Genomic DNA, 23414 nt, shown 5'->3' on the forward strand with positions numbered 1-23414 from the left:
TAAACAGGTTTATTAACAAAGAATTATATGTTTACACATGATGATATGTACATCCACAACTATTAGTGGAATTGGTAAAACTCGATTGAATAAAGCATTAACGATCGTAGATTGAGTGCTCAAAATGGACATCTTGTCTTTCAAGACAGGTTTCGTAGTTTTGGAGAACAAGGTTAGAACATCTGCTGGACATATCATGTAATTTTATCCCTTAGTTCATCAAGGTTCATGGTGGAATACCCATTCCATCAACATATCCCAAATAAGGCATCAAGTGATGTGAATAAACCAATTATAGTTTTGATGTTTATTTTCCCATAATAGGGCAAAGTACATGAGCAAGCTACCTAGTGTAAAAAAAAAAAGTATAGAATACACAGAGATAGTCTAGTATCTACAAACAAATGGGAATGTTTGTCATTTTGAATGAAACTAACAGATTAAGTCCTCCCCTTCATGTAAAACAGGATGATTCACCAAACAGCCATATAAGACAAAGCACTTATTGTAACCTTCAGGAGGGTAACATAATACGCATGCCAGCCAATGAATTAGAAACCTTTATGCAGATATATGTAAACATCACTTACACAGCATATGTGCGAAATACTTGGTCAGGTGCATCGCCACGTGCTCTAAGCAACTATTTAAGAATGATGCTGGTCAGTAATTGTCAATAGTGTTGATCACAATAGGAAAAACAAAGGATCTTTCTGAGTTCAATAAAGGGTTTATTGTGGGTGCCTGTCTAGTTGGAGCCACAATTTTGAAAAAACAGCAGAGTTGACTGGTTTCTCAAAAGGTAAGATATTGCAGGTGTTTAATCAGTGGAAAAATAACCTAAGATTGTCTAAAAGCATTAACTGTTGTCCTAAGACAAGTCTGTCAGGTACGAGATCACTATCATTTGAGAGCACTTGTATGGACAAATAGAACTTCCTCTGTGTAGCAATTGACCAAAGCATATCTCACCAAACTATGCACAGGTAATTGAAGAGGATTGGTGGCAATAACATGCCTATACAGAAACCACTGATTTCTGTCAAGAACCAGATGGTTCATCTACTTTGGCTTCAGGAACACTGAGACTGGATACTGCAAGACTGGAAAAATGTCATGTGGTGTTAGGAGTCACAGTACACCTTGTTCTGTTACCAATGGTAAGCAGAGAGTTTGGCAGGAGCCCCCATGAACCCAGCTTGCCTTGTAAATGCAATGCAAGGTTTTGTCATGGTGTGGTGCATGTTCTGTTAGTATGGAATGAGTCCCCATATATTGCTAGAGGGTCGGATGTCCTCCAAGGAATATCTGAACATTATTGCAGATCAAGTCTATCCTGCAATGGATACTGGATACTACAAGACTGGAAAAATGTCATGTGGTGTGAGGAGTCACAGTACACCTTATTCTGTTACCAATGGTAAGCAGAGACTTTGGCAGGAGCCCTCACGAACCCAGCTTGCCTTGTAAATGCAATGCAAGGTTCTGTCATGGTGTGGTGCATATTCTGTTAGTATGGAATGGGTCCCCTTATATTGCTGGAGGGTCAGATGTCCTCCAAGGAATATCTGAACATTATTGCTGATCAAGCTTATCCTGCAATGTTGACTTTTTATCCAGCAGATGACAGTTGTTTTGTGGATGACAATACAACTGTCAATCGCACAAGAACTGTTCAGCAGTGAGCATGACTTCCACAATCTTCCATGGCCACCACAAAACCCAGATCTGAACCCTATTGAGAATGTTTGAGAGGACATGTTAGAAAAACAGACCCAGAAACAAAGTCCTCTTCCATCAAATCTGAATCAGTTAAAGGACTTCAATCGAATCATTTCGGTTTTGTGACCACATTTTTATTAAAAAAGACTGTTTTTTAAAACTAAACAAGTACTAAAAAACAAACCCAACAAATTTCGTTAGTCGTCAGACTAACATCTTCAGGGGTAAAGATAACTAACAATTTAAAGCAAAAACTATAAGAAATTACGAAAAAACAAGTTCATTTATTGGTATTATGAACATCAAAAAAGTTCATTAAAAACCGAATACTTTGGTTTTTTAACGAATCTATACAACCGTTATTACGTGTTGGCTGGAAACAATGCTATTTTATGTCACGTTCTATGGTTCACTTTCACTCAGTCCAAGGTCTGAACTGGGTAAATGTTTAATAAACGCTGACCAAACTTATTTTAAAATCAAGCCTGAATTTTTGTTGTATTGCGTAGGAATTTTAATCATATTTGCTGCCTCTTTGAATTTTCTTGTGAAACAGTTTTTATCAATGTAGGACATGTTTGTTCTGTCCCATAGTACATCATGGCCAGTAGAAGCTGTGTGAAATGCCAAGCCAGACTTATTTTCTCTCTCTTTTTTTTTTTTTGTACGTCCTTTTGATGTTCGCTCATGTGGATTTCTCCCGATCTCCCCGTCTGGCCTATGTAGCAGATGCCACAGGAACAGTGAATATTATAAACTCCTGATTTTTTCATTGGGTGATGGGGAGGTTTCAGAGGATGAAGAGATTCTGATATTTTTTCAAGCGGCAGGAAAGTCACTTTTATGTTGTAGAGAAGTTTGGCTAATTTATCTGTTACATTTCTGATATGAGGAAGGGTGACTGCGTTCTTGAAGTCTTGTTTATTTAAGTTTCTTGTAGGTGCTGTATTGAGAATTTTCTTAATTGTCTTAGTTTTGAAACCATTCAGTTGTAGGATCTGTGTTAAGTATTGTATTTCTTCTTTCTGCTTTTCTTCTGTAACCGTATTTCAGTTCAAGGACTGTCTGGTGAATGCCTGGTATGTCATAGACATAGATGCAATCCAACACTTTGTGGAATCTGGCAAACTGCATATGTGCTGTAATTCAGGCTAAAGGATGTCCAACATGGTATTAAATAAAAGAGTTTCTAATTTAGTACCAATATGTATGGCTTGGATTATTTTACTGAAAAATTTACAATTCCTAAATTTTCTGACTTCAGGAAAATATAAAATCTATGTTTATGTTATTAATATTTTTTACAAATCACTTACACAATGCAGATTCTGACATTTGGTGTCCAGAAGAGAGCTATTCACTTAATAGATGACCCCTCTCTCCCTCCAAGTACTTTGCTACAGATGCTCTGTTTCTGCATTGTTTTATTTTTATTTATTTTTTTTTTGTGGGTATTTCTATAGATGCTGTTCCACTGAAAAGGCTACCACCATTCCTCCAGTTGTGTATGAACAAAGGAAGGTGCTGGTTAACATCCACATATGGTTCAACTCCAAACTCAATGAATAAACTTCTCATCCTCTTACTTTATTCCATGTATCTCTGTCTTTACTACAGTCTTTCTCATGCTATTTTCTCCAATGAATACAACCATCAACTCTTCAAGAAACACATTAACAGATTCTTTCTTTTCTTTAATCACTTGTCTACATATGGCACTGTCATGTTATATGTTTTAAGACCTCTCATGTAGGGCTGATATATATATATATATATATATATATATAAACATACCAATGTTCTGAAATTGTGGTCTGTATTACTAAAGAATAATGACGTCAGGGACATTTGAAAAATCCAAGCAAAAGCTAAATTGCAAATTTTTGGCCAGAGAGTAGATGTTCAAATGCAGTTTTCCTTAGTGATAAATAAATAATAACTCGTCACAAGATCTAACTTGAAATGATGGTACTACTTGCAAAAGGACGTGAATGGACATACTGAAAAGAAACACAGATACTTTTTTTTTTTTTGCAACATCTCTATCCCTGAATTAAAGACTCTTCACTTTCTCAGGAACATCATTATCTCACAAAAACAGACAAGGTCATTATGGATAGTAAAGAATGTAACTTCATAACCAAAAAAACGCCAGATTAACAAGCTGAGAAATAGATCATAACTCCTAGAATATAAGGATGGAATTCATTACCAGAATGTGTTGTTAATGCAAGGAGTGTTAAGGATTTTAAGATTCTATACGATAAATATGTCGTCATTTGAATGAACTTCCCATGATGAGTCTGTCAACTCCATGGTGATGTAATAATAATAATAAAATTACCTTTACTATCCATTGCACTCAACTGAAAATGATATTGGATACCCCATTCAATCAAATGGCTAAACATTTTTCACATTATCTCAGAAGGCCAGTGAGGGAGTGTATATCAAAAATGTAGGTCAGTGAAAAATATTTAAATCCTTCAAGGGGGGGGGGTAATTTTAATAGTATCTTTCTGTTAAGATATTTGCCTAGCCAATAAACTACATTATCTCGAGACTCCAAAAGAAAATATATAGATTATTTGAATTTGTCATCTATTCAGGGAAAGCAAAATTATAAAGAAAATGTAGGAAATCATCACCTGGAATATAGTGAAGAATGTTTCTTTCTGTCCATCTACGGCCAACACATGGATGACATTTCTGTCATTCATGTGACATATTTAATCCCAAACAGATAATGAACCTGACTTCTGACTGCTGCAAATTAATCTTCATTCTAGAATCAAATTTAAATTAGGAAAGCCAACAGATGTTGAGAATTACTTTATGGCACTCTCTCTGATTCTTTGGTGTTCTGCAAACTTACTTTGCTATGTATTCAGCAATACACAGCTCACCATCCTACATAAAAAACTTACTATTTTATCAACAATATATGGAAAACTTGATAGGTATAGCCCTCACAGTATATAAAGAAAATCATTGCTAGTTTAGTCTATCTGAGGAGCAGAGGGTATCCTCTTTCACATCATAAGGCTTGTAAGAACAAGCTGCTAGGAGTTTTTTCATTATTTTGATTCAAACTAATTAACCTTCCGAATTTCTTGTCTAAGAGTCTGCTCCTCTATCCCATAGTGATGTATAGCAGGAGCATTTATATATCCTATCCATAGTACAAAGTGGACAAATGAACATTTCAGATTCTGCTCTGAACACACCAAGCCATAAAATTTAAGACAGTTACTACTAGCCACAGAATTTTTGGAATAACACTAAACTGCAACAGAAGTAGTTCTTGATGTAATGTACAAGTTTTTTTTTTTGTTTGTTTGTTTTAAGGACAGTTCAGAAGCATCACTTCATAGTTTACACCCAAAAAATGCCAGATTAACAAGCTGGGCAATAGATCATAGCTCCATTTTTAACTTGCAACTAATGTTTTTTTTTGTTATACATATATGTCCCTGATGAATTCACCAACTCTTTAAACAATCTTGATAGCAGTTACATCATCCTAGAATTTATCTATACTTCTTATGATCCATCTAAAAATATCTCTTATAATCATACATTTACTTTAGATTAGCTTACTCACAGATAAATTGGACTCTCACCTTCTTTTTTACTATTTGGCATCAGAAAATGCAAGCTATTCTACACTTTGACATAGTTCAGCTTTGAACTGAACCAACTTTTCATCCTCCATTTACTTCCTATTTTTTGAAGCAGTTTTCCTTATACTCTTTTCTCCAAGGACTACTATTTCCAGCTGTTCAAGCATCACATTAACAAATTTCTTCTTTTACTTTAATTACTCATCCACAAATGGCACTGTAGCGTAATAAGTTTCACAGGCTTTTGTGTATGGGATTGATATTAGAAAAAAAAAAATAAGATATATATATATATTTTAAGAGTTTGTAAGAGAAAAAATAATAAAGTAAGGGGGAGATTATAAAGTAGAATAAACATTGGAAGCAAATTATTGACAAACCCTGCTAAAGGAAATCATAAAATCTACTGTGGCAACTGCACTGGCAGAACTTGAGTCTTGAATAAAGAACAGAGGTTCATTTTTCCATTTGACTTGTATGTAGACTAAATGCTGGTCTTTTTTTTTTTTTTTAAAAAGGTAATATTCTGCTGTTTCGACACTTTGTCGCTAAAGTATCATTATTTGCAAACTGATGATGTGCACAATAAGAGGCAAACTGGAGACTGAATAATGAAGATTTGGGATGGATAATCTTCAACACAAATAGGAAACTTGTAAGACTAGTTGTACCTATCACAGAGATAGTACTCTATTTTTGAAATAAATTAGGAATTTTAGGTAAAAAGCAGGAGAAATAAGAATTTATAATTTTAAAGTTAAAGCTCTTGAATGACTTTCATTACCACTAAAGGCTTTTCAAACTTATATCTGAGAAACTTGTCCCATATAGCTAAGATATATGGAACAAAGGGTAAAGGTGAGCAGGTGTGGAGAAGTTAGAGATGAAGGAATAGCATGGGTAGGACTAGTTATGGATGTTTATTTACAAATGCCAGGAGTATCAGAAATAAGGGAGATGAAATTGTGTTGATTGAGTTTATTAACAAAACAATAGTTGGATGAGAATGATAAACTGACAGGAATAGAAATGGAAGTACATGATAATGAGGATAGAAAGGGCAAGCAGGTAGGGGAAGTGCTGATGATAGTGGGTGGGGGCTTATGTCTATATAAGGGGAACATAGTTTCAGTGGCTTTGTGAGGAAGAAGTTGATAGGATGAGATATTTAGTTGGGTGTTGCTATAGTCTAGTGAATGTGGAGGATGGAGACAAAAATGTATAGACAAATTGGTTTAATGAGAAAGAGAAGGGTAATTTTGGCAATACTGATTGAAATGAAGAGACAGCATCATCAGGAATAATGAGAACGAATTTGAGTTCTTAATTGACAACTCTTTGAGGCAATACGTAACAGGAGGCACACGAGAGTCTTAGATCTGATCACATCATATCATTAGAGGATGTGATTGTGAATGGGCATGTAATCTTCCTCCAGTTCGCAAGAGTGACCATATGACTATAATCAAGCTGATGCTTGATTATAGTCATATGAAAACTCTGTGGAGAAGGGATATATATGGAACTACTGGGCCAGTGATTATGAAAAGCTTAGGAGACAAATGGGAGCTATAGCATGTTCTGTTGCCTTTCCACTCAACAAGAGCTGAGTGGAAAGGCAACAGATGCTGCTTGAGCACTGATCAAGAACTATTCAAGCAGCAATATCAAGTGCATTTCAAGAGTAAAAAAAGGCAGGAGTAAAATGGATGAAGGAAAGGATTGAGTATGAAATCTGGAAGAAGAAGAAAGCACTATGGAGGCAACATAAGATGAATACTGATAATAATTAGTTACATAAGGGGTATGAAGGTCAAGTCAGGAAGGTGGCCAGTCGGTAAAGACAGCAAAAGTGCAGTATGAGCAAAAATTAGCCAATCAAGAAAAAAAAATCCTAGTGAGTTCTTTTAATATGTGACAAGTAGAAAAAATGACTATCAGAATATGATTTAGTTGATAACAATGGTAGATTGGTAATTGATGCAGACGATACAGTTGAGTGTTGGGAGTATGATGTGGAGGGACTGATAGCAAGTGAGTAGGAGGTATGTGAAGTAAACTTGATTTAATAAGGCAGTAGGACTTGACAATATATCACTGCATATCTTGAAGGAATGATCCAAGAAATTAATATTACCCTTAACATAATTGTTTAACATGAGGTTTTTCAACAGCACAATTAGCAAACAAATGGAAAGTGAGAAAAATTGTTCCACTTCACAAGGGGGTTGTCTAGGGTATGGTGTTAGAGAGGTTAGGAGGATTAGGATTCAGAATTGGGTTGATAATCATAGTATTCCCTGTGATGATTAATATGGAGAGGTCATGTTTTGGTAATATGCTTACACAAGGTGACGAATTCACTGAATAAGGAAGATACACAAGCAGTGACCATGGAAGTGCCTGTGAGATAAAGGCTGAAACGAATCTGTGAGAGAAGGATCATCAATGAGGTACTTCTAATTGGGAAGTTTTAGGTGCACACCCTAAACATGTGAGCAGTATTCTATAAAGATGGATGGATTTGGGATTTGTACGAGGGTGGTCTGAAAAGTTCTCAGCCTAACAATAAAAAATGAATTTATAATTTCAAAATTATTTTTATTGTACAACATAATCTCCCTTAAGACTAATACATTTATTCCAGTGATGCTCCAGCACCATTATCCCGTCCCTGTAGTTGTTCTCAGTAAGATCTGCAAAATACCCCTCTACAGCTGCAATCACCTCTTGATTTGAAGAAAAATGCTGATCAGCGAATAAGAATTTTAGTTTTGGGAAGAGATAGAAGTCAGAGGGAGCCAAATATGAGGAATAGGGTGGATGTTCCAACAATTCATAGTGCAGATCTCTTAATTTTCCCATTGCCAAAACACCTTTGTGGGAAGGTGCATTGTCCTGATGAAAGATGATTTTTTCTTCTGCAAACCGGGTCTTTTGTCACAATTTTTTTTTGTCTAGTCTGGTTATTCTCAGGTAATTGTTTTACCCTTTTCAAGATAATTAATAAACAAAATGACTTGAGAATCCCGAAACACCCATGCCAGTCTTCTTTGTCGCTGAACAACCGGCTTCTGTCCACTGTTTTGACTACTGTTTGGATTCTGATGTGTAATGGTGAATCCAAGTCTCATCTATAGTAATAAATCGATGCACAAAATCAGTTTTATTCTTGTTAAAATGCTCCCACTGTTCAGAGATTTTTATGCGAGTGCGTTTTTGATCTACTGTGAGCAAGCGCGCCACCCATTCTTGCGCAAAGCTTTTTCATTTGCAATTTTTTACGCAAAATATATCCTACATGTTCTTTTGAAATGCCTATAGTCTCAACAATTTCACGCACTTTGACTCGTCGGTCATCCAATACCATATCGTGCATTTGATCAATGATTTCTGGTGTTGTTACACTTTTTGGACATCCTTTACATGGATCATCTTCAGGGATGGTAAGGCCACGCTTAAACTCGGCAGTCCATTTCTTAATTGTCGAAAACGAAAAAGAAGAAGAGTGCCCATAAACTTTTTAAGAACTTTGAATGAATTTCTTTTGCCATTAAACCCTCTTTTACAAAGAATTTTATAACTGCACGTTACTCAATTTTATCCATTTCAAGGGATACACACAGCTGTATAAAAAAAAACTACTTGATAGAATGACTTGCAATTTCACATGGATGCTTTTGATAGATATACCAACTTAGAAAAAAAAATCTTGCTGATAGTGTTGCCATCTATGGTCGAGGCAGAGAATTTTTCAGACCACCCTCGTATATAGTGAAGAGTTAGTTGGGTGTAAATTAGGCTCTTGAAAGAGAATGCAAAGTTTCTTGGTTGCTGAGGAGGCTACTGATGTGATGTGTTTACACCAAGAAAGATCGGAGGTAAGCATTAGTCCATGCAAAGAGTAATCTTTCTGGTAATTTTTGTATTACTGAGGATAAGGATAGGTGAATTGGGATCTCTTTTGCATAAGAAAAGGCAAGACTGTTTTGGTGGCACTGAACATAACAAGTATGTCCTCACCCCATTGGAGAACAGTATGTAGATCAATGTTAAGAGAAGGTCCAGTAAGTTGGTGTTAGTTCTATAGAATGTGGACTATGAGGAGAGATTGAAGGAATGCAACTTAGAGGCTTGTTGATAGAAAGAGAGGGGATGTGACTGAGAAATGTAAGTTGGTGTGGGATTGTTACCAGATTAATGTGGAGGAGTTTTAGGTACAGTAGAGAAATACAAGGGTAGAAACAAGATGCCATTCCTGAAAGCTGTATAAGGAAGGGGTTCAGAGCTTCAGGGTTCAGTCCTTGGGCCATTATTGTTCAATCTATACATTAACGACATCAAGCAGGGGCTATCATCAGATGTGCAATTGTTTGTTGATGATGCGAAAATAGGCAGGTCAATCAGGGATGCTACTGATATTCAGCAATTACAAAATGATTTGAATAGACTGGAAATATGGGCAAACGAAAATGGTTATCAGTTTAATGTTAGTAAGTGTAAAGTTATGCACTTTGGTGTGATTAGAGTTCCAGCAGCATATTATATTAACGGGGTTATGCTACAAGAAACTGAAGAGGCAAGGGATCTTAATGTATTGGTGGATAAAAATTTAAAGTTCAAAGGTCACATAGCAAAAGTTGTAAACACAACTCAGAGGATAATTGCTATGTTGAAGTGAACCTTGATATGTAAAGATAAGGAAATCATTTTGCCTCTTTATAAGGCTTTGATAACACCACACCTGGATTATTGTGTGCAGATTTGGTCTCCCAGGTTCCAAGGGGATAAGGAAGCTGTGGAAATGGCGCAAAGAAGAGTTACAAAGATTATATCTGGATTATGGGATTTAGATTATGAGGACAGACTGTGAACATGTGGATTGCAGACTCTGGTTAACAGGAGAAAGAGGGGTGATATGGTAGGTCTATAAACTTTTGGATGGGTGTTACAGGATATCAACTGATGAAATTTTTCGATATATGGAAAGCGGGGAGAGAACATGGGGGCATCCATGGAAGTTAAGTTTGTTCCCAGTCAAGAAAGGGAGGTAAGAACTAGGCTTTTCTCACAGAGAGTAGTGAGTGAGTGGAATAATTTGCCCTTAGGGGTAGTGAGTGCATCTGGTGTAAATGAATTTAAGGGAAGGTATGATAGCTGGTTTGGGTGATTTATTGCCTCCCTCGATGAATCCTTGATTCCCTGGAGGTCTCAGATAATAATAATAATAATAAAATAATAATGTTAGGCATGTTAATGTAATGCAAAAAAAAAAAAAAAAAATTAATAAAATAAGTAATAAGGATGTGGAATCAAAAGGCATATTTTTAAAAAAATTATAAATATAAAATAATGGATTTGTGGGCTGTTCTCTAGTAATTTCCCCAGGCCTATTTTGTTTGCCAGTCCACCAGTGCCTGCACCTTATAATCTGCATAACTGACATCATCCTTATGACCATAGTATTCCTTCCACATTATCTTTTTTCTTAAGAATCTCTTGTGTAATGTTGCACAGCAAATGTCTAACCACAACATCAGTATATCAGAGACAGTAGTTAAATTTAAATGTTAAATGTGATAACTTGTATTACAATCGGCTGTGCATTCTGGGCTGATAGTGCATGCTACAAAATTAAATAAACCTCTGACAGAGAACAGCATGATGAAAAAATTATACTTATTGCTTACATTTTAAAAGCATGGCAAAATATTTGCACATCCTCATAACAGTAATATAATATAGAATTTTCATTTATTTTATTTTATGTTATGTTTGCTTTGTAATATGCTATGAAGTTTAAGCTGATAGGGACTGTCGACAGTTATCGGATTGGAAGAGCATAGAGAAACTGATTACATGACAATACTAATATAAGCAATGCTTGCAGGTTTATTTGCAGAACGTTCTTACTTGATTGTGAAAGCAAGGCCATAAAATCGACAAAAATATCAAATGATTAACTTGTGAGACCTCTAAAATATAACGTTATTTTTTAAAAGCAGTAAAGTGATCAGTTTAGAATAACTTTAACTAATTACATTTTTAATACAGTTACAAAATAACTTTCAGACAATGTCAGATGAGATGCATGTTTATAAGTCAAACTCTCTTTTATGTGGTAGTATTTCAAATAATAATACAATATTTCTCATATAAAACTTTCCTTATATTAGGCCTAGGGTACAAGGCCTAATACAGGAAAATAATATCAAAGTAACAGCTTTTCTTAACCTAATTTAATAGGATCAGGTAGTCTAGTTGTGGCCAGGGCATTTGTTGTTGTGGAGGAGATTTTGTTTATTCTTCTTATACACATTTTTAGTACACTACTCTAAAGGGAAAAAAAAAAAAAGACAGAGACACTAAATGGCACAAACATGTGAGGAAAACCTAACAGACTGCAATAATCTTCTAATTTCCCTAGCTGCTTTGCTGATTTCAAAGAAGAAATATAACCATGCTACCTCCATTCAAGAATGGCTGACTTAGCCTCATTCAAAGAAGGCTAAAATATTCCTGTCCGGTACGAGGTGAACTCTGGTTGCTGTTTATCACTGTGGCACTTGAAAACCATTGCCAAACAGGCATAAAATGGAAAAAAACAATTTAATAGCATTCATAAAAATATTAAGCTGAAATTGAAAATCACTGATATACAGAGACTAAATAATAAATATACTTTGCTTTGGTTTTTGGAGAAGTTGATTGAAACACACTTGATGCAGACATCAAATTTTCAATATACTGGCCCAGAACTTGATTTTCTGATTTTAGTTTCAAGTTTTCTTCCTTTACACTGTCAACTCTCTGGGACAAATCTAAACAAAAAATATACATGTATTTAATTTATCTGCTCAATTTTTCCAAGATATTTCAATTTCTGGTCTACTATAATAGTAAATATGAATTCATATGATGAGTATCACCTTTTAACATTATAATCATAACTTTATAACCAATTATACATTCAAATCTGAGTTAGAACATTCTTAGTCTGAGTTTCGAAATGTTATCCACAAGTACAGCATCCACTCAGCCTGATTTTACCTAGCACATTCCCTCTTTCTAGCCAATTAACTGTGGGTTTGAATCCTACCACAGCCTTGGATGTTTCTTTCTATTTTTAAGTGATAAATAAAGAAGTCAATTTTTAAGTAACAAATGAATTTCATTGCATGGTGTTAGACTACCATTCTACTTAATGGAAATCTGAAGTAGCTTGAAAGTTCCATGTTAAGTTTCTAGAGCAGGATTTGCAGATTATGTAATTCTTAGCCCACTCACTTTACTAATAGAGTTTATTTATTTTTTTAATGTGAATCCTACACACAAAATGTTAAAAGTGAAATTTACACAATTTTCTAAGTCAAGTGGACTCAAAATTTATCGCTCAATTAAAGTTCACCCATTATTGGCTTTACAATCACATTTTGGAATTAATGGAAGAGTAGGGTAATTACATGACAAAAGATAGAAACTGCTTATGTTTTTACTGAAAGGTCCTTGGTATATCTGATCCATTTTGAACAGTAGGGAGGTTACCCATATGTTATATCTCTGTATGTTTTTCAAAGCAATAACTTTAACTATTATTTTTAGAATCCAAGGAATGGTTGACTCAAGACAAAATAAAAAAATATATATATTTAAATGAAACTAAAAACTATGTACATTGTAAATAAAATTAAATTAATAACTATAAAACTATTTGCCTTCTAATGTAAAACTATACTTTTGAGATCTCTTTATCCTTAGAGCAGTGGTTCCCAACCTTTTTCCACTTGTGTACTCCCTTTTAAACCATTTCTATAAATTGTACCCCTTGCTAATACTGACACTTTTGTTCGGTGCCTATCTTAATGCAAAATAGTGGAAATGAGGTTTTTCTGCCATTACTAATTCTTTTTTGTGTACTCCTGAATGGCCCAGCATGTACCCCATGGGTACGCATGCCACCAGTTGGGAAACGATGCCTTAGAGGATAAAATCATTCACTCTCTGACTCATTCTATTAATGGTTTGCTTCACATTATTTAATCAGTCTACCAGACTGAACATTTTTTACAACAATTTCCTACAAACAATAAATGTTCAATGTCAGTGCTTTATTAGGCCTTCCTTAAAATCTAAAAATTTCTTAACTTCCACACATCCATTAAACTGTGCAATGTTTTCTTCTTTAGCACATATTGTTCTATTCATTCTCACTGTTTCATTGCAATATAAATATTCTTACCTCAGGCAATATAATTACTGGACACATTAATCACAAATTCATTACCAGAGAGGAAAAAAAGAAAGTGTTTTACTATTTTATAAACACTATCAAAGTAGATCTTCTTCATTAAAGCCACTTTACAGTTCCAGATTTTACTAATTTTGCCACTTGTTCTGATAAAATAACATCACTGCCGTCCTTGAGACAGTAGACAAAACTTTACAGTTTGCATTTTTTGAAAGTTGAAATGGAATGTCTATTTGCCTTCTCCTTTTATTTATTGTACACTTGTTGACAGTCTCACTTTTCAAGTCTAAGGATTCACCTTGCTAAGATTCCCTTTTCAGAATCCTCTGTTAATATAAAAACTTCCTAAAACAAAGAAATTTGTTTTAGGAAGGTCAATCTGCCTTCTTGGTTTATTATAATCATCTCCCTTCAGATACACATATGCATTTCATATTAAGAATAGAGAGAATAAAAGAGAGAGAGAGAGAGAAAGAATAGAGAAGAATAGAGAGATCTCAGGTAACCTACTTACACAGTTACTTCATGACGATGCATCCACATGAAAGATTATATGGATATGTGTTAATCCTCTGTTTAGACTTATGTACTGGTTAGAACTTATGTTGAATATTTAATGAAATGAAAATAGAAGTTTAATACAAGTATGTTTGAAAACTGTTTAATATAACTATCTGTTTCTTTGTTAATTTCCATGTCTCTGTTCTATATAATACTATGGCCTTCATATTGCAATTGAAGAACTTGATTTTGGTATTATTACGATATCTTAATGAGTTCCATAGAATATTCAATCTTCTAAAAGCAGTGTGTTAGCTCTTAGCAATCTTTATGTTATATCCTTGTCAGTTCCATCTTTAGTATCAATATTAGCTCCAAAGATGTATAAAATTATCATCTTCTACTGTATATTGAACAATTTTAATTTCATTCTGGCATCATCATCATCATGTCTATCCATCAGCAACCTTCTTATCCATGTCATCAACTTCATGTCCAATTCTATTTGCTCCAATTTACATAATAGAACTCTATGCAATATCCTGTCAAAATGTTTTTGCAGGAAGCCCACATTAGCCATAATGGCTAATGTGGGCTTCCTGCTATAAGTCTTTGGATTACTATGAAAATTTCCTTGTAATAATAATAATTAAATGAGAAAGTTAAAATGTTTATGTAAAGTACTTCATTTTCTTTTTTTATAAACTGAAAATATAAAGTAAATATCTCTTAATAGTCCCACTTACCATCTAATGTATTCTGAAGTTCCAATACTTGAGTTATAAGACGTGCTTTTTCTTCAACTTCATCAGGCCTAACATCAGGATCCAAAACTGAATGCATTTAGAAATTTAGTAAAATATCTGATATTAATGTATAATTTTCATACAAAACAATACCTTATATGCAGTGCTTTTTTCCTGACGGTATGCAACGGTACGCAGTACTGGCACCTTTTTTCTTAAGTTTTTAAAAATTTGTGATTTATTGACAGTAAAATGTATTATAAATATTCTGGTAGATGGTACTATGTTCACGAATTGAATTTTCAGTTTTGATTACTCATAAGTTGGTACCCTTCTTTCCTGTTTCATAGGTTGGTACGCAAACAGAAACAGGAAGTTGTGTTCACTTCCGATTACTTCCAATATCAGTTTATCAGTTCTATATTCACTCTGCAACATGCAGGTGTTCACGTGACTTTTGAATTAATCTAAGTTAAATCAGTGCAATCATTGTTCAAAATGAATAAAATAACTAGTTACTTTATGCCAATGGGTAAAAAAAGGAAGGCTGAAGAAGCAGAAATTGTTGAATCTACTTGTGATCCTCTAAAACAGAGAACTAGCAATAAGTTCATCTGCTTGGAGGAAATGATGCTGACTTGCCTGAATGTGCTAAGAATTTATATTCCAACTATTGGCCAGAAAATCCTGGAGAGCATCTTACATTTGGTGAAGCTGAAATTAAAAAGTTAGCAAGCAAATTTCGCTTAAATGAAAGAGAAGCAGTTCATGGTTTCCATGAATATCTTCAAGAAAATAAAGTCCCAGACATACTACTTCCTCTAAAGCACACTTTGGGCACAATTGCAATATCTTCCAGTGAATGTGAAAGGGGTTTCTCTCAGATGAATCTTATAGTAACTTCATCTAGGTCATCTCTGCTTGTACGGACAACTTCTGCACTGATGTTCATCAGGCTAGTTGGAACTCCTCTCACTCAGTTTAATCCTAGCAAATATGTGGACGGCTGCTCTGAGGTCGTCATTCTGGAGTTGATACCAAAAGCAAGAAGCGATCTAGAGACGATGAGGATACATCGGAGGGTATGTTAAAAGCGTGGAAGTTGCTGTAATAATATCTTCATGGTGAGTATCAGCACCTTTTTTCCAGAAAAAAAGCACTGCTTATATGTATAATAAAAAGTTAAAAGTTTATCTTCTGCAATTTTTTCTCTTTCACATTCATGAATCAGAGTAAAAAATCTTAAAAAATCATGCATTTTTGCAACTATGGTAGTGATCTTTATAAGTGATAAATGACATCAGGTTTTTAATATAACATTTAAAAATAATATACAATCGATAATAAAAAAAAATAAAGGTACCATACTGAAGCTCATTCTAAAATTTTTCAAGAAAATTCTAAAAAATTATTACCTCCTAAAGAAAAAATAATAATAATAAATAAAATAAAAAATACAATAATCAATTCCCCACTCTCTTGATTGCCTAAAGCTGTCAAAGGCTTTCTTCATAAAGGATTCATTAAAGCCATTTTTCATAAAAGCAGATTTGATATAATTCAATTCTTCCTGTAAAAGATCTTCAGTGGAACAAATATTTTGAGCACAATTTGATAAGTTTTAATGATTTTAACCTTTTGACCAGGATGATGATGATGAGAAATAGAATGGATATAACTATCAGTATGCGTTTTTTTCTAAAAACGGAAAATTGTATATCACCATCTGGTTGACAAAGAATTAAAATATTTACAAAGGCTAGTTGATTGTTTCTTCCTCTTTATTGCTCTTCCCAGTTTTGTATCATCAACAAACAACTGCTCTTAAATTCTTCCCTATATCATTGATATACAAATTAAAGAGTAATGGCTCTAGTACAGAACTCTGAGGTACTTCACTAGTCTTCCTCATTCTCCTAGATTTCACCCCATCATATATTACTCTGTGGTGTCTGCCAACCCCCCCCCACCCAAAAATATTTTAAAATGCTAATTGATTATTTTTCTCCTCTTCTAAGGTAAACTGATTTCTTGGATGAATCATATTCATTTTTGAAATAAAGAGTTTTGAATCTGATGATGAACCTTTAATATTGCAAAATTATTGTTTACAAATCTGTACCACACTGTAGGTTTAGGAGAACTGCCTTTAAGGAGATGATATTCCACAAGTATTGGAAAAGTGGGTTAAAGCTAAAATCCAAAAATGGGTGAACAGGGATGCAATACTCTATAGTAAGCAGCATGGTTTTGTAAAGGGTAGATCCTGTCTTAGTAATTTATTCACATTTTATAATAAAGTGACAGTGGAATTAGTTAAAGGAAATGGCTACACCATGATATTGCTGGACTTTGCAAAGGCATCTGACAGAATAACCACATGAAAAACTATTACAAAAGTTGGAGCAAATGGAATGGAAATGAAGCAGTTGATAGCATGGATGGGGTGGGGGGGGGGGGGGTTGACATACACCAGAGAGTAATATATGGTGAGGTGGAATCTAGAAGAATGGGGATGACTAGTGAAGTACCTCAGAGTTCTGTACTAGGGCCACTACTCTTTAATGTATATATCTATGACATAGGGAAAGATTTAAGAAAAGTTGTTTGCTGATGATACAAAACTGGGGACAGAAATAGTTGATAAAGGTGATGCAGTTATCCTGCGGAATGATTTAAATAAATTAGCATTGTAGGCAAAGGATAATGATTTTCAAATTAATGTAAGGTTATGCACTCATCATCATCATCAGATTCCTGGCATGTATCCTCAAGGGGTGTACAGGATAGTATGATAGTACTACATGGAAAATTTATATCATTACTAACTTCCTATCAACAATTTTCCTCCAAATCAATCTAATATCTGTCAAGACTCCCACATTATCAGATCTTATATTTCTGTCTTCTAAGGCACATTTTACTGTATCAATCCACCTATATCTTGGTCTTCATCTGGGTCTTTTTCCTACCAATGTGGCAGAGAGAACACTTGTTTTGCTAATCTTTCCTCTCCCATTGTGTTTAAGTGACTATACCACCTGAGATTAGCCTTATGCACATTCCTGAATGCTAATGATGGCAAGTTCTTTCCTAATATCCTCATTTTTCGTATGATAATGCCATTGATGCGATCTGTTCACACCCTTAATCTTTCTTAGGACTCTAATATCTGTGGTCTCTAGTCTTTAGTCAAGTGTTTTATTTCTAACCCAGCTCTCAGATCCATCATCATCAAATTCCTGCTATGTACCTTCAAGGGGTGCAGGATATGATAGTACTACATGAAAAATTTGCATCATTACTAACTTCCTATCTACAATTTTCCTCCAAATCAGTCTGTTACTTGTCAAGACTCCCACATTACCAGATCTTATATTCCTATTGTCTAAGGCACTTTGTACCATATCAATCCACCTATATCTTGGTCTCCCTCTGGGTCGTTTTCCTGCAAACTTGGCAGAGAACACTTGTTTTGCTAATCTTTGATCGCCAATTCTGTTTAAGTGACCATACTACCTGAGATTAGCTCTGCTAATGCATTCCTGGATGCTGACAATGTCAAGTTCTTTCCTAATATTTTCGTTTTTAATATGATATTGCCATTGATGACATCTGTTCACGCCACTAATCTTTCTCAGGACTCTCATATCTGCGGTCTCTAGTCTTTGGTCAAGCGTTTTACTTCTAACCCAGCTCTCAGATCCATAAGTTAAAACTGGTTTGAACACTGTCTTCTATACAGCTAATTTAGAGTTCCGACTAATTTCTCTCTTATTCCATATGAATTTATTCAATTGACTTCCTACCATACCAGCTTTGTTGATTCTGTTGTCTATTTCGATATTTAATTTATCATCTTCACTAAAAATCGTGCTTAAGTAGCTGAAATGTTTTACTTGTTCCACAGGTTCTCCATTCACAACATAGTTGACATTTTCAATGATTCTGCCTATTTTCATTGTCTTTGTCTTTTTATTGCTGACCTTCATACCATATCTATTACAACAGTTATTCAATTTAGTCAGAGAATCTTGCAGACTTGTAGCAGATTTATTTAGAAGTATAACATCATCTGCATAAAGCAAAGTGCTGACATTAACATCTCCAATTCTGATATGTTTAATACCACTTTCCTTCATAATGTGATCGATATAGATAATGAATAACAGAGGGGATAACGTACATCCTTGTCTCATACCAGATTTAACATTAAACCATCTTCCTGTACTTCCTTCAATTCTAACTGCTGACTTACAACTCAAATACAGACTAAGTATTGCTTGATATAATGCCCCATTGCCACTATATAACTGTAGCGTATTGAATAATTTCTCTCTTGGCACCTTGTCATATGCCTTTTCCAGATCGACAAAACTTGAATACAGATCTTTGTTATATTCCCATGCTTTCTCAACTATTTGTTGTAAAGTGAAGATCTGATCCTGACAGCCTCTATTTGACCTGAATCCAGCTTGTTCTTCGCCAAGCTTTTCTTCTACAATTCTTCTGAACCATTTCTCAAGTATATTTGCATATATCTTACCAGGAACACTCAATAGGGATATACCTCTGTAATTCTCACACTCAGTTTTATTTCCCTTTTTATATATAGGTACTATGAGAGCTCTACTCCAATCACTGGGAATTTGTCCCTCTGTCCAGGCATTCTGAACTATGCAGTGCAGCCACTGTAAGACTTTTATACCACCATACTTCAGCATTTCTGGTCGAATATCATCTACTCCTGCTGCCTTTCCACATTTCAAGCCTTTGATGGCTTTTTCTACCTCACGTATGGATATGTATTCCTGACTGCATGCCTGGTCAGTGTTTTTTTTATCACTGTACTGTCATCACTGCTTGTTTCATTTAGCAGTTTTTCAAAGTAATTACTCTATACTTCAAGGATATCTTTTTCTCCCATTTTCATTTCACCTTTATCATCTCTAACTCCTTTTACAGCACTCTTTCCTCCATTACTAAGCTTCTTCAACAACCTCCAGAATATTTTGCCACCTTCTTGATATTTATTTTCTATGTTCTTGCCAAATTCCACCCATGAATTTTGTTTAGCTAGTTTTACACACTGTTTAGCTTTCTTACATTTGTCTCTGTATTCTCTAAGAGCACAAGCTGAATTATTTGCCAGGTACTTTTGATATGCTTTCTTCCTTTCCTTCACTGCCTCTTTAACTTCCTGTGTCCACCATGGAGTTCTAATTTTTCTATCTTTGCAGACAACTTCACCACATGCCTCTCTAGCTGAATCAATCAGGGTTTTCTTCAAGGCTTGCCACTGAATCTCCAAGGTTTGGTTCCTGTTCTCAAACTCTTTCATTTTTCCTTGAATAATCTTTGTGTATTTTAGTCTACAGTTCACATCTGAGAGCTGCTCAACTTTTATTCACTTTAAAACTTTCTTACATGTCATTCTTTTCAATATGAAATTCAATTTTATCCTGCTCAAGACTAAATAGTGATCACTTCCAATTTTAAATCCTCTGTACACTCTGGTGTCCTGCACCAGGGAGAAAACATTACTATCAACAATAACATAGTCAATGAGACTTTTCTTATTCCTTGCCTCTTCTCTCCATGTGAATTTGTGCACATTTTTATGTTGGAACATGCCGTTAGTAATAACCAGTCCATGTCCTGAGCAGAAATCCAACAGGTATTTGCCATTATTAGCTTTGCTCTTTTTTACAAATTTTCCCAAAACATTTTTGTATATCTGACAATCACTTCCTACTCTGCTATTTAGATCCCCAACAAGGACCAACTTTTCCTTTTTCATTGTGTCAGTAGTTTTCTCTAGAGCCTCAAAAAATTCCTCCACTTCTACCTTAGTAGAGCCTTCTGTGGGACCATAGGCACAAATAAGTCTCATTGTTCAGTTCTCCATTCTGATATTTGCCCAAATCACTCTACTTGACACTGCCTGCCATTCAAGAAGATGAGCCTCGTATTTTGTGTTGGATACTATGGCTACTCCTCAGATCCATAAGTTAAAAATGGTTTGAACACTGCCTTGTATGCAGCTAATTTATTGTTTTGACTAATTTTTCTCTTATTCCATATAAATTTATTCAGTTGACTTCCTACCATACTGGCTTTGTTGATCATGTTATCTATTTCCATATTTAATTTACCATCTTCACTAAAAATTGTGCCTAAGTAACTGAAACGTTTTACTTGTTCTATAGGTTCTCCATTCATGATGCAGTTGATATTTTCAATGTTTCTGCTTATTTTCATTGTCTTTGTCTCGTTATTGCTGACCTTCATACCATATCTATTACAACAGTTATTCAATTTAATCAGGAAATCATCTTGCAGACTTGTAGCAGTTTCTTTAGAAATATAACATCGTCCGCATAAAGTGCTGACATTAACATCTCCAATTTTGATATAAGGTTTAATACCACTTTCCTTCATAATGTGATATTTATAGATAATGAATAACAGAGGGGATAATGCACATCCTTGTCTGACAAGCAATACTTAGTCTTTATTTCAGTTTTAAGTATTGCTTGTATAATGCCCCATTGACACCATATAACTGTAGTGTTTTGAATAGCTTTTCTCTTGGCACCTTGTCATATGCCTTTTGCAGGTCCAAAAAATTAAATACAGATATTTGTTATATTCCCATGATTTCTTAACTATTTGTCGTAAAGTGAAAATCTGATCCTGACAGCCTCTATTTGGTTATGAACAAGGTTGGTAATAACCAAATTGTTATGACCAACCTTGTTCATAACCAAGCTTCCCTTCAACAATCCTTCTCAACCGTTTCTCAAGTACACTTGCATAAATCTTACCGGAACACTCAGTAGGGAAATACTTCTGTTATTCTCACATTCAGTTTTATTTCCCTTTTTACATATGAGTACTATGAGAGCTCTATTCCAATCATCTGGAATTTGTCCCTCTGGCCAGGCCTTCTGAACTATGCAGTGCAGTCACTGCAAGACTTTAATACCTCCATACTTGAGCATTTCTTGTCGAATATCATCTACTCCCACTGCCTTCCCACATTTCAGGCATTTTCTATTTCAAGTATGAATATATATTCCTGATTGCAAGCCTGTTGAGTGTTTTTTAACACTGTCCTGTTACTGCTTGTTTCATGTAGCAATTTCTCTAAGTAATTACTCCACACATCAAGGATGTCTTTTTCTTCAGTTTTCATGTCACCTTTATCATCTCTGATTTTCTGACTAGAATCGAACCTGTGGGGTTCGATTCTAGTCAGTGACAAGAACTTTTTATATATATATTCAGAGTTAGTTCATCTTTTGAACAGGTAAGATTGATTTCATTCTCCAGAAAGACCATTCAAGTTTTTAATCCTGCAACTGCAAAACTCACATACAGCAACCATAAGTACTGCATATAAATGAATACTAGTCAGGATTCAGAAACATCTCTTATCTAGAATTATGGGAATGCAATTAACTTTGTAAGAAGTTGAAGACATTCCTACTGATTTCCAAAAAAAGACAGAGCTAAAAAAAGTGCCAGCTTTTTCACTTCTTTAAGGAATGAAAATGCATTACGATTACTAATTTTTAAGCAAAATTAGAAGAACAACTCATGTCTATAATTATAGACCTCAGATTAGAAAAAAAAAATGCCAAGTTTTCAAATAGGAAAATTAATTTTTGAATAATTTCAAAAGAAGAACTATTCTGATTGATAATAAGATTCAATAAAAAAATAAGGTTATACTAAATCTGACACGTGCACAAAAAATCTTTCTAACACAAAGAAGTGTTTGAGAAAGAGTCATTACATTCATCAGATAAATTTCATGTTAAAAATAATTCAATTTTTCTACATGTTTCTCTACATGTTAAAAATAATTCAATTTTTACAAATACCAATGTAAAGAGATACAACTCTATATCAAAATTCACAACCATCTTAATATAACTAAATCATAATCTTTAAATTTAGCTTCCATTTCAGTTGCTAGGATTTCATAACTATTATTTTTCTGGAATTTTAAAGAGCCTGTGTAGCTCAGTGGATGTGGTGTTTGCACACCACGATCCTTGGCCACATGAAGGAAGACTTGGTTTTGAGTCTAGTCGGCGACTAGAGGAAATTTTTCCAAGCCTTTTTTCAACCGGTTCCCGAGTTAGTCGATCTCTGGCACAGGCGAATGGGATTTTTCTCCCAGAAACTCGGGTTTTTCGTCCCGTAAACTCAAGAAAATAGACCGTAGAACCCACACTATTTCAGACATTAAATATATTGTGTTAGGGACCATTAGATGGCGGCACTTGCTGAGCCATTCTCTTCATTATGTGCTGCTTAATTAGTGATAGCATTGGGCCAGCTATTTCTGATTGGGTATCAGTGGAGATTGAACTGCCCACTCAGTCTCCAAACGGCTTTGCCTATTCCCTATATGGGAATAAAAAGGTGTTAGAGGATTTTTTATTTTTATTTTTTTTTGGAAATAACAATGTATACTAAAATATTAATTATAAAAACTTTAATTAATAGTTTCCTATATTTTGGCAATGTTACATTTGCCATCATCAGGGATCACAAAAAAAA

General features: G+C 34.6%; 1 protein-coding gene across 2 annotated transcripts in view; it reads right to left on the reverse strand.

Annotated features, from left to right (window-relative positions):
• LOC150100700 (short coiled-coil protein homolog) overlaps positions 1-23414 on the reverse strand; it is a 61796-nt gene that overhangs the window by 4391 nt on the left and 33991 nt on the right. For both annotated transcript variants that reach the window (XM_090401389.1, XM_090401388.1), the window contains exons 4-5: positions 14841-14927; positions 12028-12166 (exon numbers count right to left, since the gene is read on the reverse strand). In XM_090401389.1, coding sequence (XP_090257515.1) covers positions 12028-12166; positions 14841-14927 — 226 coding nt within the window. The remainder of the gene's footprint in view (positions 1-12027; positions 12167-14840; positions 14928-23414) is intronic.

This window comes from Typopeltis vanoorti, chromosome 12 (assembly GCF_054136105.1).
Source record: "Typopeltis vanoorti isolate ZY-2024b chromosome 12, IOZ_Tvanoo_1.0, whole genome shotgun sequence".
NCBI classification, from domain to species: domain Eukaryota; kingdom Metazoa; phylum Arthropoda; class Arachnida; order Uropygi; family Thelyphonidae; genus Typopeltis; species Typopeltis vanoorti.